The sequence below is a fragment of the Spermophilus citellus genome (genome assembly GCF_964194105.1).
Source record: "Spermophilus citellus genome assembly, chromosome: 4".
Taxonomy (NCBI): domain Eukaryota; kingdom Metazoa; phylum Chordata; class Mammalia; order Rodentia; family Sciuridae; genus Spermophilus; species Spermophilus citellus.
The window spans coordinates 130,360,020-130,378,802 of record NC_138185.1 but is presented as its reverse complement, the minus strand read 5'-3'; the positions used below and the strand labels follow the sequence as shown (position 1 = coordinate 130,378,802).

The 18,783-nt window shown below is 35.2% G+C and overlaps 1 protein-coding gene across 6 annotated transcripts in view; it reads left to right on the top strand.

Annotated features, from left to right (window-relative positions):
* Positions 1 to 18,783, top strand: part of GALK2 (galactokinase 2) — a 125,235-nt gene that overhangs the window by 26,202 nt on the left and 80,250 nt on the right. For 5 of the 6 annotated variants that reach the window (XM_081292148.1, XM_081292152.1, XM_081292147.1 and 2 more), the window contains 2 exons: positions 12,942 to 13,032; positions 16,364 to 16,510. In XM_081292148.1, coding sequence (XP_081148274.1) covers positions 12,942 to 13,032; positions 16,364 to 16,510 — 238 coding nt within the window. The remainder of the gene's footprint in view (positions 1 to 12,941; positions 13,033 to 16,363; positions 16,511 to 18,783) is intronic. The other variant, XM_081292149.1, reaches the window with a different exon arrangement.

The window sequence follows — 18,783 nt, the reverse complement described above, 5'->3', positions numbered from 1 at the left end:
TTCATATTTATTCACCATTCACTCACTCAAAGCAATTTCATCTTGCAAGCTCTGCTCATGGTAAGAGCCCTTTACAAGTGTACCATTTTAAATCTTTCATACATGCAATATTTTTTATTGTATCTTTTCTTTTTTGAATATGTTTAGATACACAAATACTTAATATTTTGTGTTATAATTGTCTATAGTACAGGTTTGTGGCATGGGAGCAATATGACTTAGGTGTATATAGGCTGTACCATTTAGGTTTATGTAAGTACTTTTTACTTTGTTGTTTGCACAGTGAAAAAAATTGCCTAATGATGAATTTCATGAATAAATTATTCTATCATTAAGTGATGCATCACTGTATCATTATAGATTTGATTATAAAAGAACATATAGTTGGCACATTTTATTTTTGGCTTTTTGTTCATCAGTCAGTTTGCTACAATGACATTCATTAGTTCAGCAAGTGTTTTTGATAAGGCACTATATAAGGTTGTAGACATAGAGATTTCTTAGTTTATATGAAGATTACTGCATAGAATTTTTTTCCTACTAATTTTGTATGGTTTCTAACATAGCTTACCTACATTTTGGATCCTTTAAAGAAAAATTTATATTATCTCAAACATTTTAAAAAAATATATATTTATTTGTAGTTGGATCCAATACCTTTATTTTATTTATTTATTTTTATGTGGTGCTGAGGATTGAACCCAGTGTCCCGCATGTGCTAGGCGAGCACTCTATTGCTGAGCCACAACCCCAGCCCCTCAAACGTATTCTGTGCCACTGTTTATGAATATTTATGGCTGTAAAATGTTTTGTCCTATCAATTTACTAAAATTAACTATTTCCACATTGGTGAATATATGGTTTTGGTTTCATTTTTCACAAAAGCAGATCCAGAGATAGACTTGGAAAAAAAGTAGAATATTTGGCAGATGATCCCAGGAGCAGTAGTGAAAGATCATGAAAATTGAATTAGGGAAGTAGGGGTGAATTATCAAGGTATATAGCTCCTATTTTTCTTGGTGAATAGTAGTGGAGTGTTTGGCTTACCAAAATTAAGAAACTTTCTGTTTTCCAAAGTGGTTGTACTGTTTTATGTCCTTACCAGTGTTGTATGAGAGTTGAAGTAGTTCTACATCCTTGTTAGCATGTGTTGAAGTTTTTTTTTTGCAAATACTCAAAATAATTTTATTTGTTTTTTACTTCACTATTATCTTTCTTAAAATCTTTATTCATTTATCTTTTTACTTTTAAAAATAATTTTTTTAAAAGAGAGAGAGAAGAAAGAGAGAGAATTTTTTAATATTTATTTTTCAGTTTTCAGTGGACACAACATCTTTATTTTATTTTTATGTGGTGCTGAGGATCGAACCCAGTGCCCTGTGCATGCCAGGCGAGCACGTTACCGCTTGAGCCACATCCCCAGCCCTTAAAAATAATTTTTATTTATTCTAATTTGTTGTACATGGTGGCAGAATGCTATTTATTTATATTACACATATAGAACACAATTTTTCAAGTCACTGGTTGTACACAAATATTTTCACACCATTCGTGTCTTCATACATGTACTTAGGGTAATGATGTCTAACTCATTCCACCATCATTCCTACTCCCTTGCCCCCTCCCTTCCCTTCCCTCCCCTTTGCCCTATCTAAAGTTCCTCCATTCTTTCCATGCTCCCCACTCATCGCCATTATGAGTCAGCATCCTCATATTAAAGAAAACATTTGGCATTTGTTTTTTTGGGATTGGTTTGCTTCACTTAGCATTATATTCTCCAACTCCATCCATTTACCTGCAAATGCCATGATTTTATTCTCTTTTAATGCTGAGTAATATTTCATTGTGTATATATTCCATAGTCTCCCTATCCGTTCATCTACTGAAGGGCATCTGGTTTGGTTCTACAATTTAGCTATTGTGAATTGTGCTGTTATAAATATGTATGTGACTGTGTCCCTGGAGTATGCTGTTTTTAAGTCCTTTGGGTAAAAACCGAGGAGTGGGATAGCTGGGTCAAATGGTGGTTCCATTCCAAGTTTTCCAAGGAATCTCTATACTGCTTTCCAGATTGGCTGCACCAATTTGCAGTCCTACCAGCAATGTATGAGTAGGACTTTTCCCTCACATCCTCACTAATACTTACTGTTGTGTTCTTAATAGCTGCCATTTTGACTGGAGTGAGATGAAATCTTATATTAGTTTTGATTTGCATTTCTCTAATTGCTAGAGATGTTGAACATTTTTTCATATGTTGGTTGATTGGGTTATTTGGTTTTATGGTGTTAAGATTTTTGGGTGCTTAATATATTCTAGAGATTAGTGCTCTATCTGACGTGCAAGTGGTAAAGATTTGCTCACATTCTGTATGCTCTCTCTTTACCTCTCTGATTGTTTCTTTTGCTGAGAAGAAGCTTTTTAGTTTGAATCCATCCCATTTATTGTTCTTGGTTTTAATTCTTTTTTTTTAAAGAGGAGAGAGAGAGAGAGAGAGAGAGAGAGAGAGAGAGAGAGAGAGAGAGAGAGAGAATTTTTTTTAATATTTATTTTTCAGTTTTTGGTGGATACAACATCTCTGTTTGTGGTGCTAAGGATCGAACCCGGGCCACATGCATGCCAGGCGAGTGCGCTACCGCTTGAGCCACATCCTCAGCCCTTGGTTTTAATTCTTAAGTTATAGGAGCCTTATTAAGAAAGTTGGGACCTAATCCAACTTGATAGAGATTTGGGCCTCTTGATAGAGATTTTCTTGATAGAGATTTTCTTCCATTAGGCGCAAAGTCTCTGGTTTAATTCCTAGGTCCTTGATCCACTTTGAGTTGAGTTTTGTGCATGGTGAGTGATAGAGGTTTAATTTCATTCTGTCACATGTGGATTTCCAGTTTTCCCAGCACCGTTTGTTGAAGAGGCTATTTTTTTCTCCAATGTACGTTTTTGGCACCTTTGTCTAATATAAAATAACTGCAGTTATGTGGGTTAGACTCTGTGTCCTCTATTCTGTACCATTGGTCTAATTTTGGTGCCAATACCATGCTATTTTTGTTTCTGTTGCTCTGTAGTATAGTTTAACGTCTGGTATAGTAATGCCACCAGCTTCATTCTTCTTGCTAAGGATTGCTTTGACTATTCTGGGTCCTTTATTTTTTCCAGATGAATTTTATGACTGCTTTTTCTATTTCTATAAGGAATATCATTGGGATTTTGACTGGGATTGCATTGAATCTGTATAGTGGTTTTGTTAGTATGGTCATTTTGACAATATTAATTCTGCCTATCCAAGAACAAGGGAGATCTTTCCATCTTCTAAGGTCTTCTTTAATTTCTTTCTTCAGCGTGTTGTAGTTTGCATTGTAGAGGTCTTTCACCTCTTTTGTTAAAATTTATTCCCTAATATTTTAATTTTTGAGGCTATTGTAAATGGGGTAGTTTTTTTAGTTTCTTATTCAGTGGATTTATCACTGATATACAAAAATGCCTTTGATTTATGGGTGTTGATTTTATATCCAGCTACTTTGCTGAATTCGTTTATTAGTTCTAGGAGATTTCTGGTGGGATGTTTTGGATCTTCTAGGTATAGAATCATATAGTTGTCAAATAGTGATAATTTGAGTTCTTCTTTTCCTATCCATGTCCCTTTAATTTCTTTCATCTGTCTGATTGCTCTGACTAGAGTTTTAAGAACTATGTTGAATAGAAGTGGTGAAAGAGGGCATCCCTGTCTTGTTCCAGTTTTTAGAGGGAATGCTTTCAATTTTTCTCCTTTAAGAATGATGTTGGCCTGGGGCTTAGCATAGATAGACTTTACAGTGTTGAGGTATGTTCCTGTTATCCTTAGTTTTTCTAGCATTTTGAACATGAAGGGATGCTGTATTTTATCAAATGCTTTTTTCAGCATCTATTGAGATGATCATATGATTTTTATCTATTGGTGTGATGAATTACATTTATTGATTTCTGTATGATGAACCAATGTTGCATCCCTGGGATGAACCCTACTTGATCATGGTGCACTATCTTTTTGATATATTTTTATATTTGATTTACCAGAATTTTATTGAGAATTTTTGCATCTATATTCATTAGAGATATTGGTCTGAAGTTTTCTTTCTTTGATATGTCTTTGTTTGATTTTGGAATCAGGATGATATTGGTATCATAGAATGTGTTTGGAAGTGTTCCTTCTTTCTCTATTTCATGAAATAGTTTGAGAAGTATTGGTGTTAGTTCTTCTTTAAAGGTCTTATAGAACTCAGTTGTAAATCCATCCAGTCCTAGGCTTTTCTTAGTTGATAGGCTTCTGATGGCATCTTCTATTTCCTTGCTTGAAATTGATCTGCTTAAATTGTGTGTATCATCCTGCTTTAGATTGGGCATATTATATGCCTATAGAAATTTATTGATGCCTTTGATATTTTCTATTTTATTGGAGTACAATTTTTCAAAATAATTTCTAATCATCTTCTCTATTTCTGTAGTGTCCATCATAGTATATCCTTTTTTATCATGGATGTTAGTAATTTGAGTTTTCTCTCTTCTTCTCTTCATTAGCATGGCTAATGGTTTATCAATTTTATTTATTTTTTCAAAGAACTAACTTTTTGTTTTGTCAATTTTATGAATTGTTTCTTTTGTTTCAATTTCATTGACTTCAGCTCTGATTTTAAGTATTTCCTGTCTCTTACTGCTTTTGGTATTGATTTGTTCTTTTTTTCCTAGGGCTTTGAAATGTAATGTTAGGTCATTTATTTGTTTTTTCTTCTTTAAAGGAATGAACTCCATGCGATGAACTTATGTCTTAGAACTGCCTTTACAGTGTCCCAGAGATTTTGATATGTTGTATCAGTGTTCTCATTTACCTCTAAGAAGTTTTTAATCTCTTTTTTTAGGTATTTTGCAATATATTGTTCATTTAATATTATATTATTTAGTTTCCAGATGTTGGAGTAGCTTTTATTTTATCATTGATTTCAAATTTTATTCCATTATGGTCTGATAGAACGCAGGGTAGTATCTCTACTTTTTTGTATTTACTGAGATTTGCTTAGTTTCTTTGTTTAGCTTTTATTTGGATGATCTATCCAGTGGTGAAAGAGGTGTGTTGAAGTCACCCAGAATTATTGTGTTGTGGTCTGTTTGACTCTTGAATTTGAGAAAAGTTTGATTGATGAACGTAAATGCTCCATTGTTTGGGGCATTTATATTTATAACTGTTATGTCTTGTTGATGTATAGTTCCCTTAAGCAGTATGAAATATCCATCTTTATCCCTTTTGATTAACTTTGGCTTGAAGTCTACTTTATTTGGTATGAGGATGGAAACCTCTGCTTGCTTATGTAGACCATGTGAATGGTATATTTTATCCTAACCTTTCACCTTTTGTCTGTGGAGGTCTTTTCCTATGAGATTAGTCTCTTGAAGGCAGCATATTGTTGGGTCTTTTTTTTTTTTTTTAATCCAATATACCAGCCTATGTCTTTTGATTGGTGAGTTTAGGCCATTAACATTTAGGGTTATTATTGAGACATGATTTGTATTACCAGTCATTTTTGTTTAATTTTGGTATTTAGCTTTACTTGGTTTCTCCTTTGGTTGGCTTTTCCTTTATTGTTGTTCTTCCCTTGGCAGATTTTCATTGTTGTTTTGCATTTCCTCCTTGTGGAATATTTTGCCAAGAATGTTCTGTAGTGTAGGCTTTCTTGCTATAAATTCTTTTAGCTTTTGTTTATCATGGAATGTTTTTATTTCATCATCAAATTTGAAGCTTAAGCTTGCTGGATATAAGATTCTCGATGGGCATCCGTAAACTTTTAAAGCTTTGTTTATCTTGTTCCAGGATCTCCTGGCTTTGAGAGTCTGGGTTGAAAAATCTGCTGAGATCCGAATTGGTCTTTCCTTATAGGAATCTGGTTTTTCTCTCTTGTGGCCTTTAAAATTCTATCCTTAATCTGTATGCTAGGCGTTTTCATGTGTCTTGGTGTAGATCTGTTGTAATTTTGTACATTCAACATTCTTTAGGCCTCTTGTATTTGATTTTCCAATTTATTCTTCATGCTTGGGAAATTTTCTGATATTATCTCATCGAAGAGATTGTGCATTTCTTTGATTTGAATCTTTGAAATTTCCTCTATCCAATAAATCTTAAATCTGGTCTTTTGATGGTATTCCATAATTCTTGGATGTTCTGTTCATGGTTTCTTACCATCTTCACTGTGAGGTCAACTTTATTTTCAAGATTGTATATTTTGCCTTTATTGTCTGTGGTCCTGTCTTCTAAGTGATCTAGTTTGTTGGTGATATAGCTATTGAGTTCTTTTATTGTTTCTATCATTTCCAGGATTTCTCTCTCTCTCTCTCTTTTAATATCTCTATCTCTTTCTTGAAGTAATCTCTTGCAACCTGTATTTGCTCTCTTATCTCTTTGTTGGTGTGATTGATGGTCACCTGAATTTGTTCTCTTATCTCTTTGTTGGAGTGATCAATTTTTGCCTGTATCTGCTCAGTTCTTTAATTTAAAGTTTGTTCTTTAATTCCCAAATCATTTTAGTTATGTATATTTTGAACTCCTTCTCTGACATTTTATCTATTGCAGTATCTATGGATTGTATTATTGTAGTATCTTGGTTTGTTTGGGGCACTTTCCTCCCTTGTTTTTTCATGATGTCTATGTGTTTTCCTCTCTTGCAATGTAGATCTGCAGTATTACAGCTTCTGCCTTATTATACTATCCCTACAGTTTACCAATACCTCGCTTTTAAGGGAGAGAACAATATTACAGCACTCAATGTACCCAACGTGCAGTCATATATCAGTTAGCTTCTATTTTTATGTTAATAGTTTTGTCACTATAATCAGAAATGATGAGTTTGGTTATCTTCTACCATATAGTCAATAGGTTTGCATAATGGTTTACAGTTTCTGATGGTGAAAGTGGGGACTGGGGGGTTGACTGAGATGTTTATGAGGTAGGATGTGAGAATATGGAGGTATTAGATTATATGACTAGTGAGAGGGTAATCATAAGAAGTTGGCTGTTAGTGGGGGAAACAAGAGATAGGCAACACCTTGTAAGACTCCTTGTTATCTCAGCAACAGGATAACTATTAGCACCCCTGGTAGACAAACCTTGGGTGCAGCCAGGCCCATAGGGACTTTGGTGACGTCTTACCAGGTCCTTATTGTTGTCCCTTGATAGAAGCAGTGCTATCCCAGTTTCGTGGCGGTAGCAGCCTCAAGTCTATTTGTCTCCTGATGTTGGCTGTGGAGCCACGCTTTGGTGAATAAGGAACTTCAGTGCAGGGTGGCTCTCTGCGCAGGCAGGGGGTGTCTCTCCCTCCAGATCTCCAGGCTGTGGTGGCACAGGGTGGGCGGGCTCTCCATCCGGAAATCTGGGCTGTGGTGGCATAGGGCGAGTGGGCTCTCCCTCCCATTGAATTTTTAGCCATGCTTCTAAATGTGTGTTAGTATCACTGTGTTTTTAAATTTTAATTTAATCTAACTAGTGATGTTAAAATCTTTTCTTGTGCTTATTTGCCATATGGATGGTTTAATCAGCTTTTTTGCTGCTGTAACTAAAAAAAAAAAAAAACCCAATAAGAATAATTTTAGAGGAGGAAAAGTTTATCTGGGGGCTCGCTGTTTCAGAGATCTCAGTCCATAGACAGCTCCATTCTTCAGGGCTCAAGGTGAGGCAGAACATCATGGTGGAAGAGTATGGTGGAGTGAAACAGCTCAAGACATCACACCAGGAAGCAGACAAATAGACTAAGCTCATATGTATACCACAAAGGCACGCCCCTAATGACATACTTCCTCCAACCATGCCCTACCAGCCTACAGTTACCACTTAGTTAATCCCTATAAGGGGAGTAATTCACTGATTGGGTTAAGGCTCTCATAACTCAATCATTTTACCTCAAACCTTCTTGCATTGTCTCACACATGAACTTTTGGGGTACACCTGTTATCTAAACCATAACATTCTGCCCCGGCTCCCAAAACTTCATGCTCATCTTACAATGTGAAATACATTTAGTCCATTTCCAAGAATCCTCATAGTTTCAACCATTGGAGTATTGCTCAAAAGTTCAATTCCAAAGTCTGTTCAGAGACTCAAGGCAAACTCTCAGCAGGAGCTCTTGTAAAACTTAAAAGCAAGTTACATGTATCGATTATATAAAGACACATAGTAAGCATTTCCATTAATACTGGTATAGAACCAAAACAAGACCAAAATCCAGCTGGGCAAGGAAGTCTTGTAGCTTTATGTCCAGCATCTATAGCACACAGTCTCCTGATGTTTTCTCCAAAGGGCTTGTGTAGCTGTTCTTCTATGGCTTTGCTGGTTGCAGTCCACATTGGCTTGTCTCAGCCCAATTCCTGCAGCTTTCCTTGGCAAAAGTCCCATGTTACTGGTAATTTTTAATCTTCAGGGTCTCCACTGCAACTTTAGCTTCCTCCTCACATCTTCCTGCATTGCCTTCTCAGAGGCTGCCTGCTGGGACTCCAACTCTACTATACTTTGCCCGGCCTCCCAGTCCTTCTCCTTTGAAATCTTGGTGGAAGCTTCTGTGACCTCTACCTTTGGCAACCTGCAATCCTGCCAAACCAGCACCATGTGGTTGCTGCCAATGTCTGCCATTATCTTGAGCAGTAGCCAAGCCTCCAGTGACCATGCTCAGCAACTTCTGAGTGCCTGTGTGGCTGAGCATGGTGAAACAACTTTCTAGGCTGTCCTGTGCAAGCAGGTTGCCCCACTGATCTCTGCTCAAAGAAACTTTTACACCCTTGAGCCTGAGATGGGTGTGGTCTTGCCAGTTCCTGAGAGCCCACAATCCATCTTTCTTATTGTTAATGGTCAAAGCCTGTAGTGTTTCTTTAATGGCTGTAATGTCTTTAACAACCACACATTCCTTAGCCCTGGTTTTACCTACAGTTTTCTGGCCAAATGCAAGTTTTTCAATCTTTATGCATCTGTTTATCACAATTAACTTTGCTAAAAGCCACCAGCAATATCCGTGGCACTACCTGAATACTATGCTGCTTAGAAATTTCTTCTGCCAAATTAAGCAGTCCCTCACTTTAAAAATCAGCCTCTCAGAAATTCTCAGGACACAAGCAAAATGCAGACAGAATCTAAGCAAAATCTTAGCCAGAATGTAACACTAATGGTCTCTAGTTTAATTTCCAATTGAGTTCTCCTTCTCTGAAACCTCATGACCCCAATCTTTGCTGTTCATACTCAATTCTGGTCTTCTAAACTCCCATCAGAGTTGCCCAATTAAGGCCCACTACAACATTTTAATGCTTTTCCAGCTTGCATCACTAACTTTCCAAAATTCCTTCCATGAATTCCAAAAAGCTGTAAAAGATTCCAAACCACATGGTCAGGTTAGTTGAAGCAGTGACCCCACTCCTGGTACCAATTTTTCTTCTAGCTCTTTCATTACTGTGACCAAAAGACTTGACAAAAACAATTTTAAGGAATAAAAGTTTACTTGGGGGCTCATGGTTTCATAGCTCTCAGTCCATAGATGGCCTACTCTATTCCTCAGAGCTCCTGGTGATGCAGAACATCATAATAGAAGAGTATGGTAGAGGAAAGTGGCTCAGGACATGGCCAGGAAGCAGAGAGAGAGCTCTATATCACACATGGATGCCCCCTAGGGACACACTTTTCCAGCCACATCCTACCTTTCTATATTTACCACTCAGTTAATCCCTATCAGGGATTATAACCCAATATATAGCTCTCATAACCTAATCATTTCACTTCTAAACCTTCTTGCATTGTCTTACACAGGAATTTTGGGGTAGACATATTTAAACCATAGCAATAGATATGTTCATTGTTGAAGGATTTATGTAAATCTTTGCCCATTTTTAGTTTTTTTTTTAATCTTATATTATTATTGACCCAGTAAGAGTTTCTTGTGTAGTATAAGTCCTTGTCAGACATGTTTTGCAAATATTTTCATCTGGTATATGACTTAAATTTTCACTTTCTTTACCATGTCTTTTGAGGAAAGAAAGATTTTATTTTAGTTAACTTTTTAATTGTACATTATAATTACTAGTGAGGAGAAAAGAAAAATTTTGATGAAATCCTATAATTTCTTTATAATTTATATTTTTAACTGTACTAAAGAACTCTTTGCAAAATCCAAGATTATTTAAAGATTTCCCTATGTTTTTTCTAAAAGTTTTCTAGTTTTAGCTCTTACATTTAGGTATATGATCCATTTTTAGCTCATTTATGTATGTACTATGAGATAAACGTTGTGATTTGTTTTTGTGCATATGACTATCCAGTTATTTCCCACCACTTATTGGCATAAAGATAGACAAATAGACCAATGTGAGAGCCTATTTCTATATTCTGTTCTATCCCATTGACCTATTTTTATTCCATTAACATACTGTCTGATAACTATAGCATTATAACACATCCTGAAATCAAGTGGTATAAGTCTCCTAATGTTGTCTTTTTCAAAGTGATTTGGTTATTCTAAGTCTTTGCCTTTGCTTAGTAATTTTAGAATTAGCTATTCAATTTCTATGAGAAAGCATGCCAAGATTACGATTAGAGTTGTACTGAATATATAATTTGGGAGAGAATTGGCTCTTAGCAATTTTGAATCTTTCAGTCCATGAATCTTTCTCCCCTTTTAGTTAGGTCTTCAGTTTCTCTTAGAAATATTTTGTCATTTTCAGGATACATTTCTTTTCCATCTTTTGTCAAATTTCTAAATATTTCACATTCTTGATGCTATTATTATTGTACATTTTCTAGCCCTATACCAGTCATACAAACAGGATAGACACTAGGAAAATGTTGGAAGAACAAGTGAATGAATGAGTAAAATATATAAGTGGAAAGTATCAATGTAGTGAATCATTTATGCTCATTTTCAGGAACTTTATTCTCAGAATTCTACAACATGGGGGCAGGAGTAGAGAAAACATACAGATGATAGAGTGCAGGAAAATGAGTGACTGGGTTTGAAATTTAGGAAATGACTAAGCAGAAAGGCCAGACAAGGATACCGGAAAAAGCAATAATTAATTAGCTAATTAAAGAGCGTTTTTTCCCCCCTATGACAGACAGCCTATACTTTTAATTCTTGAACTATTCACCTTTTTTCCTTGATGTTGCTTATCTAGCTTTCTACCTCTTTACAATTTTCTTCCACTTTTCTGAATATACACATTTTCTTTTCTTTATGACTTTCAAGATCCTCTCTTAACTAGGAACACAGTCCATCAGATTTGCTAACATAAATTTTATCTGCTTCCAAATTCTGTAACCCTTTGTTGACTTCCATGGGTAATAACAGAATGAAATGTTTGTGAGCTGAAGTCAGACTGTGTCCTTGGAAAGTCACTAAGCCTTTCTGAGCCTCCTGAAAGGCCTTTCCTCTTTGTCCACTGCTGGACTATAGAAATAATACCCTTTCAGCCTCATATCCCACTTCATATTACACATTATCACATAACTGTACTGTCTGGTAGTGGTTTGTATTCATGGCATCCTGGCTACATTACAAATTCTTAAGACAAGTCCTCTGCCTTTTACCTTTATCTTCCTCTGCATATCTTGCGCACTTAAGTGATCAGTCACTAACTATTTTTTGGTAGAGATGATGTATTCATGTTACTGAGTTAAGAAATGCATGGAAGGTATTGATTTCAAAGACTGGCACATAGTAGATATTTAATAAATTATATGGAAAACATTGATTCAACATGGGGGATCTTGCCTTGCTTTTCTCTTTTCTATTGATCCTTGCAACATTCCTATATTTTATTCTTTGACTGTCTTATCTATTTATTTATCTTTCATTTCAAGTTTTCTTCACAGAAGTCACAAAATAGTGACTAAGAAGACTGAACACATATCCAGGAATATATCCTCAATGCATTATATCAAGGAAGCACATAATATCCTTTTATTGGTGATGTTAATTTTGAATATTTGGTTAAGGTGATGTCTGCCAGATATTTTTTACCATAAAGTTATCATTTTTTTAATTAAAAATATTTGGTGGGGACGCATTTAGACTCTATGTAAATATCTTTTTCTCATTAGATTTTTAAAAAAAAATATTTATTTTTTAGTTGTCGTTGGACACAATATCTTCTTTATTTTATTTATTTATTTTTATGTGGTGCTGAGGATTGAACCCAGGGCCTCGCACGTGCTAGGCGAGCACTCTACCACTGAGCCACAACTGCAGCCCCATCATTAGATTTTTACTCTGTAATTTTAACATCTATTGATGATTTTTTCCTGAAACAATTATCATGGAATTCAGCATAAAGTGATTTTTTAATTTCTGTATAATTTCTTCTACATTTATTTGTTGGCATTTTGATCCAAAAAAGAGTTTTCTCATTCATTTAGCTATTTATTCATTAGTATAGACTCATAGAATCTTACCCCCAATGGGTTATGATCCATTAGAATAATTATTTGTTTTGCTTGTTATTTCTTTTTCTTAAATTCCACAGATGGTCAAATAGGATGTGTGGCAGAGAGTGTGGGGAAAGAGGGCTTTGAGTACTCCTGTTTCAGTTGGGGGTCTGCCAAACTGCAGGCCCAGAGGATAAAGCATTCATGTGGTTTACACCAACTTAACAAGGACTAACATGAAAGAGAAAATGGTTGTAAATTATACTAAAATATATTGGTTCCTCTCTGTTTCAGGAAATAAAAGAGGTCAGTTAAAGGCAGTTTAGTCATTAAGGCTACTACAACTTCCTCTCTTAACTTTTAGCAGCTGGAGATGTTCATTGTTTTGGAGTAGACTGAAGTACATATATTGAAAGTAAAGGGAAAAGGAGATGTCAGTATCACTATCTTAGCACAAGATGGCAGTAGTCTGCCATTGATTTCGCAGTTTAAGGCCTAAGGTTTAAATTAATGGTGGCTTTTGTTTTTGCAGGGACTTCAGTACTAGTGCAAATAACATTCAGATTGACCGAACAAATCCTTTGTGGCACAACTATTTCCTATGTGGATTTAAAGGAATTCAGGTAAATTGGTTCATAAGGTAATGCTAGCATTTGAGATTATTGGGTATATTATGTCACATTTATTTTATTTACTGTATCATTTTGGTCTCCTCTCGATACTAACTGATGTTTCTCTTCTATTTTTGCTAATTTATGTTTCAAAAGGCAGGAAGATATGACTGTTTCTGGGTAGTATTCACAGAGGGCAACAGTGGGCTTTCATATAGCTGGCTGTTCATAAATCAGGTGCATCTGACAACATCTGTCTGGTTAAATCTTTAAATTGTGTTTTTAAGTCATGTTTTCTGTTAAGGATATATTCTAATAAATTTTTTATAGTTTTTTTCTTTGGATATATAGAAGTATATTGTAAGGATTTAGGGTTGGACAGCCCTAGGTTTCAATCTGGGCTCTATCCAGCTATATTAATTTTTTTTTTTTTAAAGAGAGAGGGAGAGAGGGAGAGAGAGAGAATTTTAATATCTTATTTTTTAGTTATCGGCAGACACAACATCTTTGTTGGTATGTGGTGCTGAGGATCGAACCTGGGCCGCTGAGCCACATCCCCAGCCCTATATTAATTTAACCTAAGTCTCAGATTTACCTGTAAAATGATGCCACTGCTATCCCAAAAGAGTTGTTACAAGGATGACAGAGTTCTTGATGCTTGTAGGACTTCATTAAATGCTAACTAGTATTATTATTGCGACTCCAGGTAGGGTTAAAAAAAAGATGTAGTGAAATGTATTTGTACAAGTAGTGTCCTAGAAACATTAAATAATTACCTTGAAAATATCTAATGCCATGTGCGAGAACAGGAAAATGTATATCTCCATTTTCTCTCACAATTAAAAATGTATGAATGATATCTCTATTTTCTCTTATAATTAAAAAAGTATGAAGACAAACAGAAAAATCAATATTTGCTGTTTTTAGAATGACTTTCATATTTCAGTATGTGTTTTAGATGTAGTGACTCTTGTTTAGAATCATAGGTCAATGATATTAAGAAGTGAGTCAGTAATAAACAAGCTAACCTAGATTTTAGAGACCTTGTGTTCCTAACTGCCTGCTGGTCCTTTCTGAAACTTTGTCAGGAGTAGCCTAGAACTTAATGACCTGTCATTACAGAAATGCATCAAAATTTTATCTGATGTGTAGTCCTATACTCTAATTCTGGTCTTAGAGTTACCATATTCATTTCTTTGTTGTGTTTGTGTCTCTCTCCCAGACACAAGGTCATAAATTATGGGAGAAATTATTGGTGGGTTTTAATCCTAAAATCATCTGGCTTATCCTATACATTAGTGGGAATTTGGAAGTGTTTGCCTGGCAAATGCAATAAGATCTTCTTATAACAACATGATTTTTTGTAGCAGATGGATAAAGAGGCTTAAATAATGAGTGTTGTTTTGTGTTGCTTTTGAGCCTTCTAGGGTTTAAAGCCTGCCTCTTTGGTTTGACAACTTATGTGTAGAAAAGCAGGTTTGTACAATGAACTTTTGGCAGAAGAGCAATTTAAATGTTAGCCTGTTCAGAAATCTTAATACTAGAAAGTTCCAGAGGATAATCTGTTTATATGAAATTGAACATGTTATCCTTTTGGGATAGAGCTATTACAGAATTTGGCACAACTCATGTGCGTTTTTGAATCTGTTGTACATTTTAATTTAAACATTGCGTGATAAGTTTGTAAGTATGATTCACATTCAAGACATCCTGTGGATCAGTTTATAGTTAAATATATAGTATTTTCCAAGGATTACTTTTTTAAAACAAGCTGTCTGATGTTTGGTATGAAAGGGCATTGGCAACAGCAGTGTTTCAGTTTATAATTTGTTTGTATTTCTGGAAGGAAATTTTTAGATGACTTGAAATCAAGAAGAGAAGTACATCCAAGTGAATCTCTTCTTTTGTGGTGCATGAGTTTTGCCAACTAAGAAAAAAGGACAAAAAAATTAAGAAGAAAAACTCTTTTATTTGCAGAGTTTTGTTGTTACTTTGGTAATTCCAACTAGTTTATTGAAATTTCTCCCTAGAATAATATGTCTGATGAAATGCATAATTAGGCAATATAATAGTATTTCATTCTTTGGTCTTGAGTTGTTTGAGTAATTTGTGAAGATGATGGTACTTTTTCTTAAGGAGGAGGTAACTTTAAATTTATTTTTAATCCTATTCCACAAAGGTTGCAATATCATCCAAAGTGTCCTAGTCTTAGATATTCCTGTAAGTATGTTAGAACTTTCCACCCTTATTTATTTATTTATTTATTTTATACCTTTATTTTATTTATTTATTTTTATGTGGTGCTGAGGATTGAACCCAGGGCCTCGTACGTGCTAGATGAGCCACAACCCCAGCCCCAGAACTTTCCACCTTTTAAGTCAGAGTCTGATTTGTAGAAACAGTTTTCCTGCCTCATTTGGAGTCTGCATTCTCATTTGTGGTTGAATTATAATTTGACTGTCTTTATAGCTACCATATGGCTAGATTGTATCTATAAACTCTACTAAAAAATCTGGATTTCCTCATATAGCTGATTTATATTAAATCACGGTGACAGTATGCTGGCCTAGGTTTCTAACTGTGGGAGAGAAGTTCTCAACTGGGAATCAGAGACCTGGGCCCTACTCCCAGGTTCCTCTGTGTGATCTTGGAAAAGTCTCTGAATTTGCTGGTGCTTAGGCTTTTTTTTTTTTTTTTAAATAAGTAAGATAGTACTGAGAAAGTTTGGAGCTCTTTTTCTTCAGACGGCTTTCGAAGCAAGATACTCCATGGAAACATGCCACTGTGTAGGCATATTTATAATAACAGTGCTGATGATGTGAGCCACAGTTTTTAACCTACCTTGCTAATGATTGTGTATTTCTTGTTTTTGGTAAGCTTAATTATAACTACTTTTTGTATTTTTTCCATATTTGTTCAAATCAATAGTCAAGAAAAAGAACATTCATGGCAATTTCAGGAAATGAATCAGTAGCTTTTTGATGAAAAAAGGAAAAAATAATCTTCAGATGACCTTAGTCTAAAGGCAAGAGCCATTAAATCAAATATCATGTGTCGTCTCCACTACTTTGAATCATATAACTAGTTTCTACAAATGTGATAGTAAATTTGTTGATAAACTTTTTAAAAAAATATTTAATTTTTAGTTTTAGGTGGACACAATATCTTTATTTTATTTCTATGTGGTGCTGAGGATCGAACCCAGTGCCTCCTGCATGCTAGGCGAGGACTCTACCACTGAGCCCCAGCCCCAGCCCTTATTGGTAAACTTTTGAAAGAAGATTTTGATACTCATTGAATTCAACTATGAAACTACTATTGCTATTTTTCCTTATGTTTCTAGGAACACTTTGGTCTTAGTAACCTGACTGGAATGAACTGCCTGGTAGATGGAAATATCCCACCAAGTTCTGGCCTCTCCAGCTCTAGTGCTTTGGTCTGTTGTGCTGGCTTAGTGACACTTACAGTGCTGGGAATGAACCTATCTAAGGTAACTGCCTTTCATAGTAAACCTCACAGAGTCCTCTTTTAAGGCATTAGCATCCAAATCTCAAAATCAGAATGTCTTCCTTGATTGAAAAACTTTGTCTCATTTGAAAGGACTACATATGTAGATAAACACTGCAGCCTAAGAAGTCTTGCCTGTGATAAAACACTATAAGGTAACTGATATTTTCCAAACTGAGTGAACAGGTCTATGAATTACTGTATTAAAATACTCTTGATTAAATATCGTTTTTGAATGCAAGGATTTTTTTTTAAAGGTTACCTCATTAACAAGTTAATTTAGAACAAGAAATTCTAGTCCTCATGGTTGGGCCTGCTTATTTTCACCCAAAACTTTAAATTAAATATTTGACAAGCCAGTGGGTAAAAAGGGTAAAGAATAGGTAATAAAGGAAGTGAGCAGCGTATTTGTTTATGTGAGTAGGTTAGTCACTGAAATAAACTTAAAAAATTGCATTTCAAAGGGAAAATGCTTATTTAAAGGAAATATAAATCCTGCAAGAGGTCAGAAAGCCTTAACTTTATAAGTTCACATAAATCTCTGACTTTTCAGTTCAGTGCAGGTGTGCTCAGCTTTAATTAACACTTGGTGTTCTGGTTCAAATAAAGTGTTCTTATAAGTTCTTTTTATTCCATGTATAAACTATCAAGTTTACAGATGATTTGGGAACAGATTGGGCATCAGGCAGATCAAGAGAAAGTCAACACAGCTTAGTTTCTTTAAAGCATGTTTAAACTTTCAGCTTGAAATTTTTATATATAGGTACACAAGGAGAAATGAAGGAGAAAGCAAAGATTCAGAATTCTATTCAATTTTTATGTGTAGATATCCATTATTATAGCTTTGTAAGTAATGGTTTATTGGGGGAAAGGATAGCTTACTTTGTATTTGTTTTATGAGAAGAAAGGGAGGGAAAGGAAGTATCTATGTAAAATATGCCTTCCTGGGTACAACTTTTAATCTGATAGTTGGTTTGTTCATTATTCAATCATTTTTAGTGGCCACTTTGTATTATGTAGCATTCAAAGCATTGGAGATATAATAGGCATAATCTTTACCCTTGTCATACTAATGATCTAAAAAAGATAAGTAAATAGGTAATTATAATAGAATGTGATAAATGGATAATTAGCATGCTATGGAAGCAAATCTAACCCAGACCTAGAGAGAACAGGATCAAAGCTAAGGTATCAAGCATTCAAGGAATTGTAGATGCTAGTCAAGAAATACTAATGGTATAACACTGATAACATTAGATAAACATTTATTAGGTTGAGGGAAAATAATGTAAATTATCTAGAGTAAGAATGTTCATGGCTTGTTGGAGGAACTAAAAGGGACTCATTATGGCTGGAGCATATGGTAATTGGGTACTGGTTTTGAGATAAGATACTGGGCTTTGTAAACCATGTTGAGGGTTTCATCTTGAAAGTAGTAGGAAACCACTGCAGGGTTTTAGGAAGAGGGTAACATAATTGCATCTATGTTTTAGAAAAATCTTGCTAGCTATGTTATGAAGTCTGGATTTGAGGGTAACAATATTAACAGTAGGGAGGTGATTTGGTCTGGGATAATGGTAGTGAGAATGGAGAGAATTGGATAATAGAATCAAGGTATATCTTGGACAGAATCAGTAGGATTTGGTCACTGGGTATGGGGATAGGGAAAGCAAAGAATCAAGGATTAGGTTCAGGTTTCTGACTTGGTGTGGTTCATTGGAATAAGGAATATAGATGGAAATTAGGTTAGAGGGGAAGCTGAAACATGGAGTGTGAGGAATCTTTTGTGCATACTAATGGAGTTTTAAATTATTTAGTTAATGAAAACAAATCTGTGGAGTGCTGGGGATGTAGCTCCAAGGTAGAGCATTGTGTACATGTTCAAGGCCCTGGGTTAAAACCACAGAACTGCACAAACAAACAAACAAACAAACTCTGAAGGTGAGGAAGGGAGATCTGGACCTGAGATGATCAATATAAGAACTATTAAATATATAATTGACTTTTGAAGCCATTGGAGGGGATGAGAACATCCAGTGGTGGAGTATAGATGGAAGGAAAAGGGAGACTAGGACAGAACCCCAATAAGCATGAACATGTAAGAGATGGGCAGAAGAAGAGATGTTCACTGAAGAAGTCTAAGAAGTAGGAAAACCAGAAAGGTGAACCAACAGCAAAGACAAGGAAGAGAATGTTTCATGAAATGAAAGGCAATGTTGTCCACAGTTGTCAAGAGGTTAAGCAAGACAGGCCTGA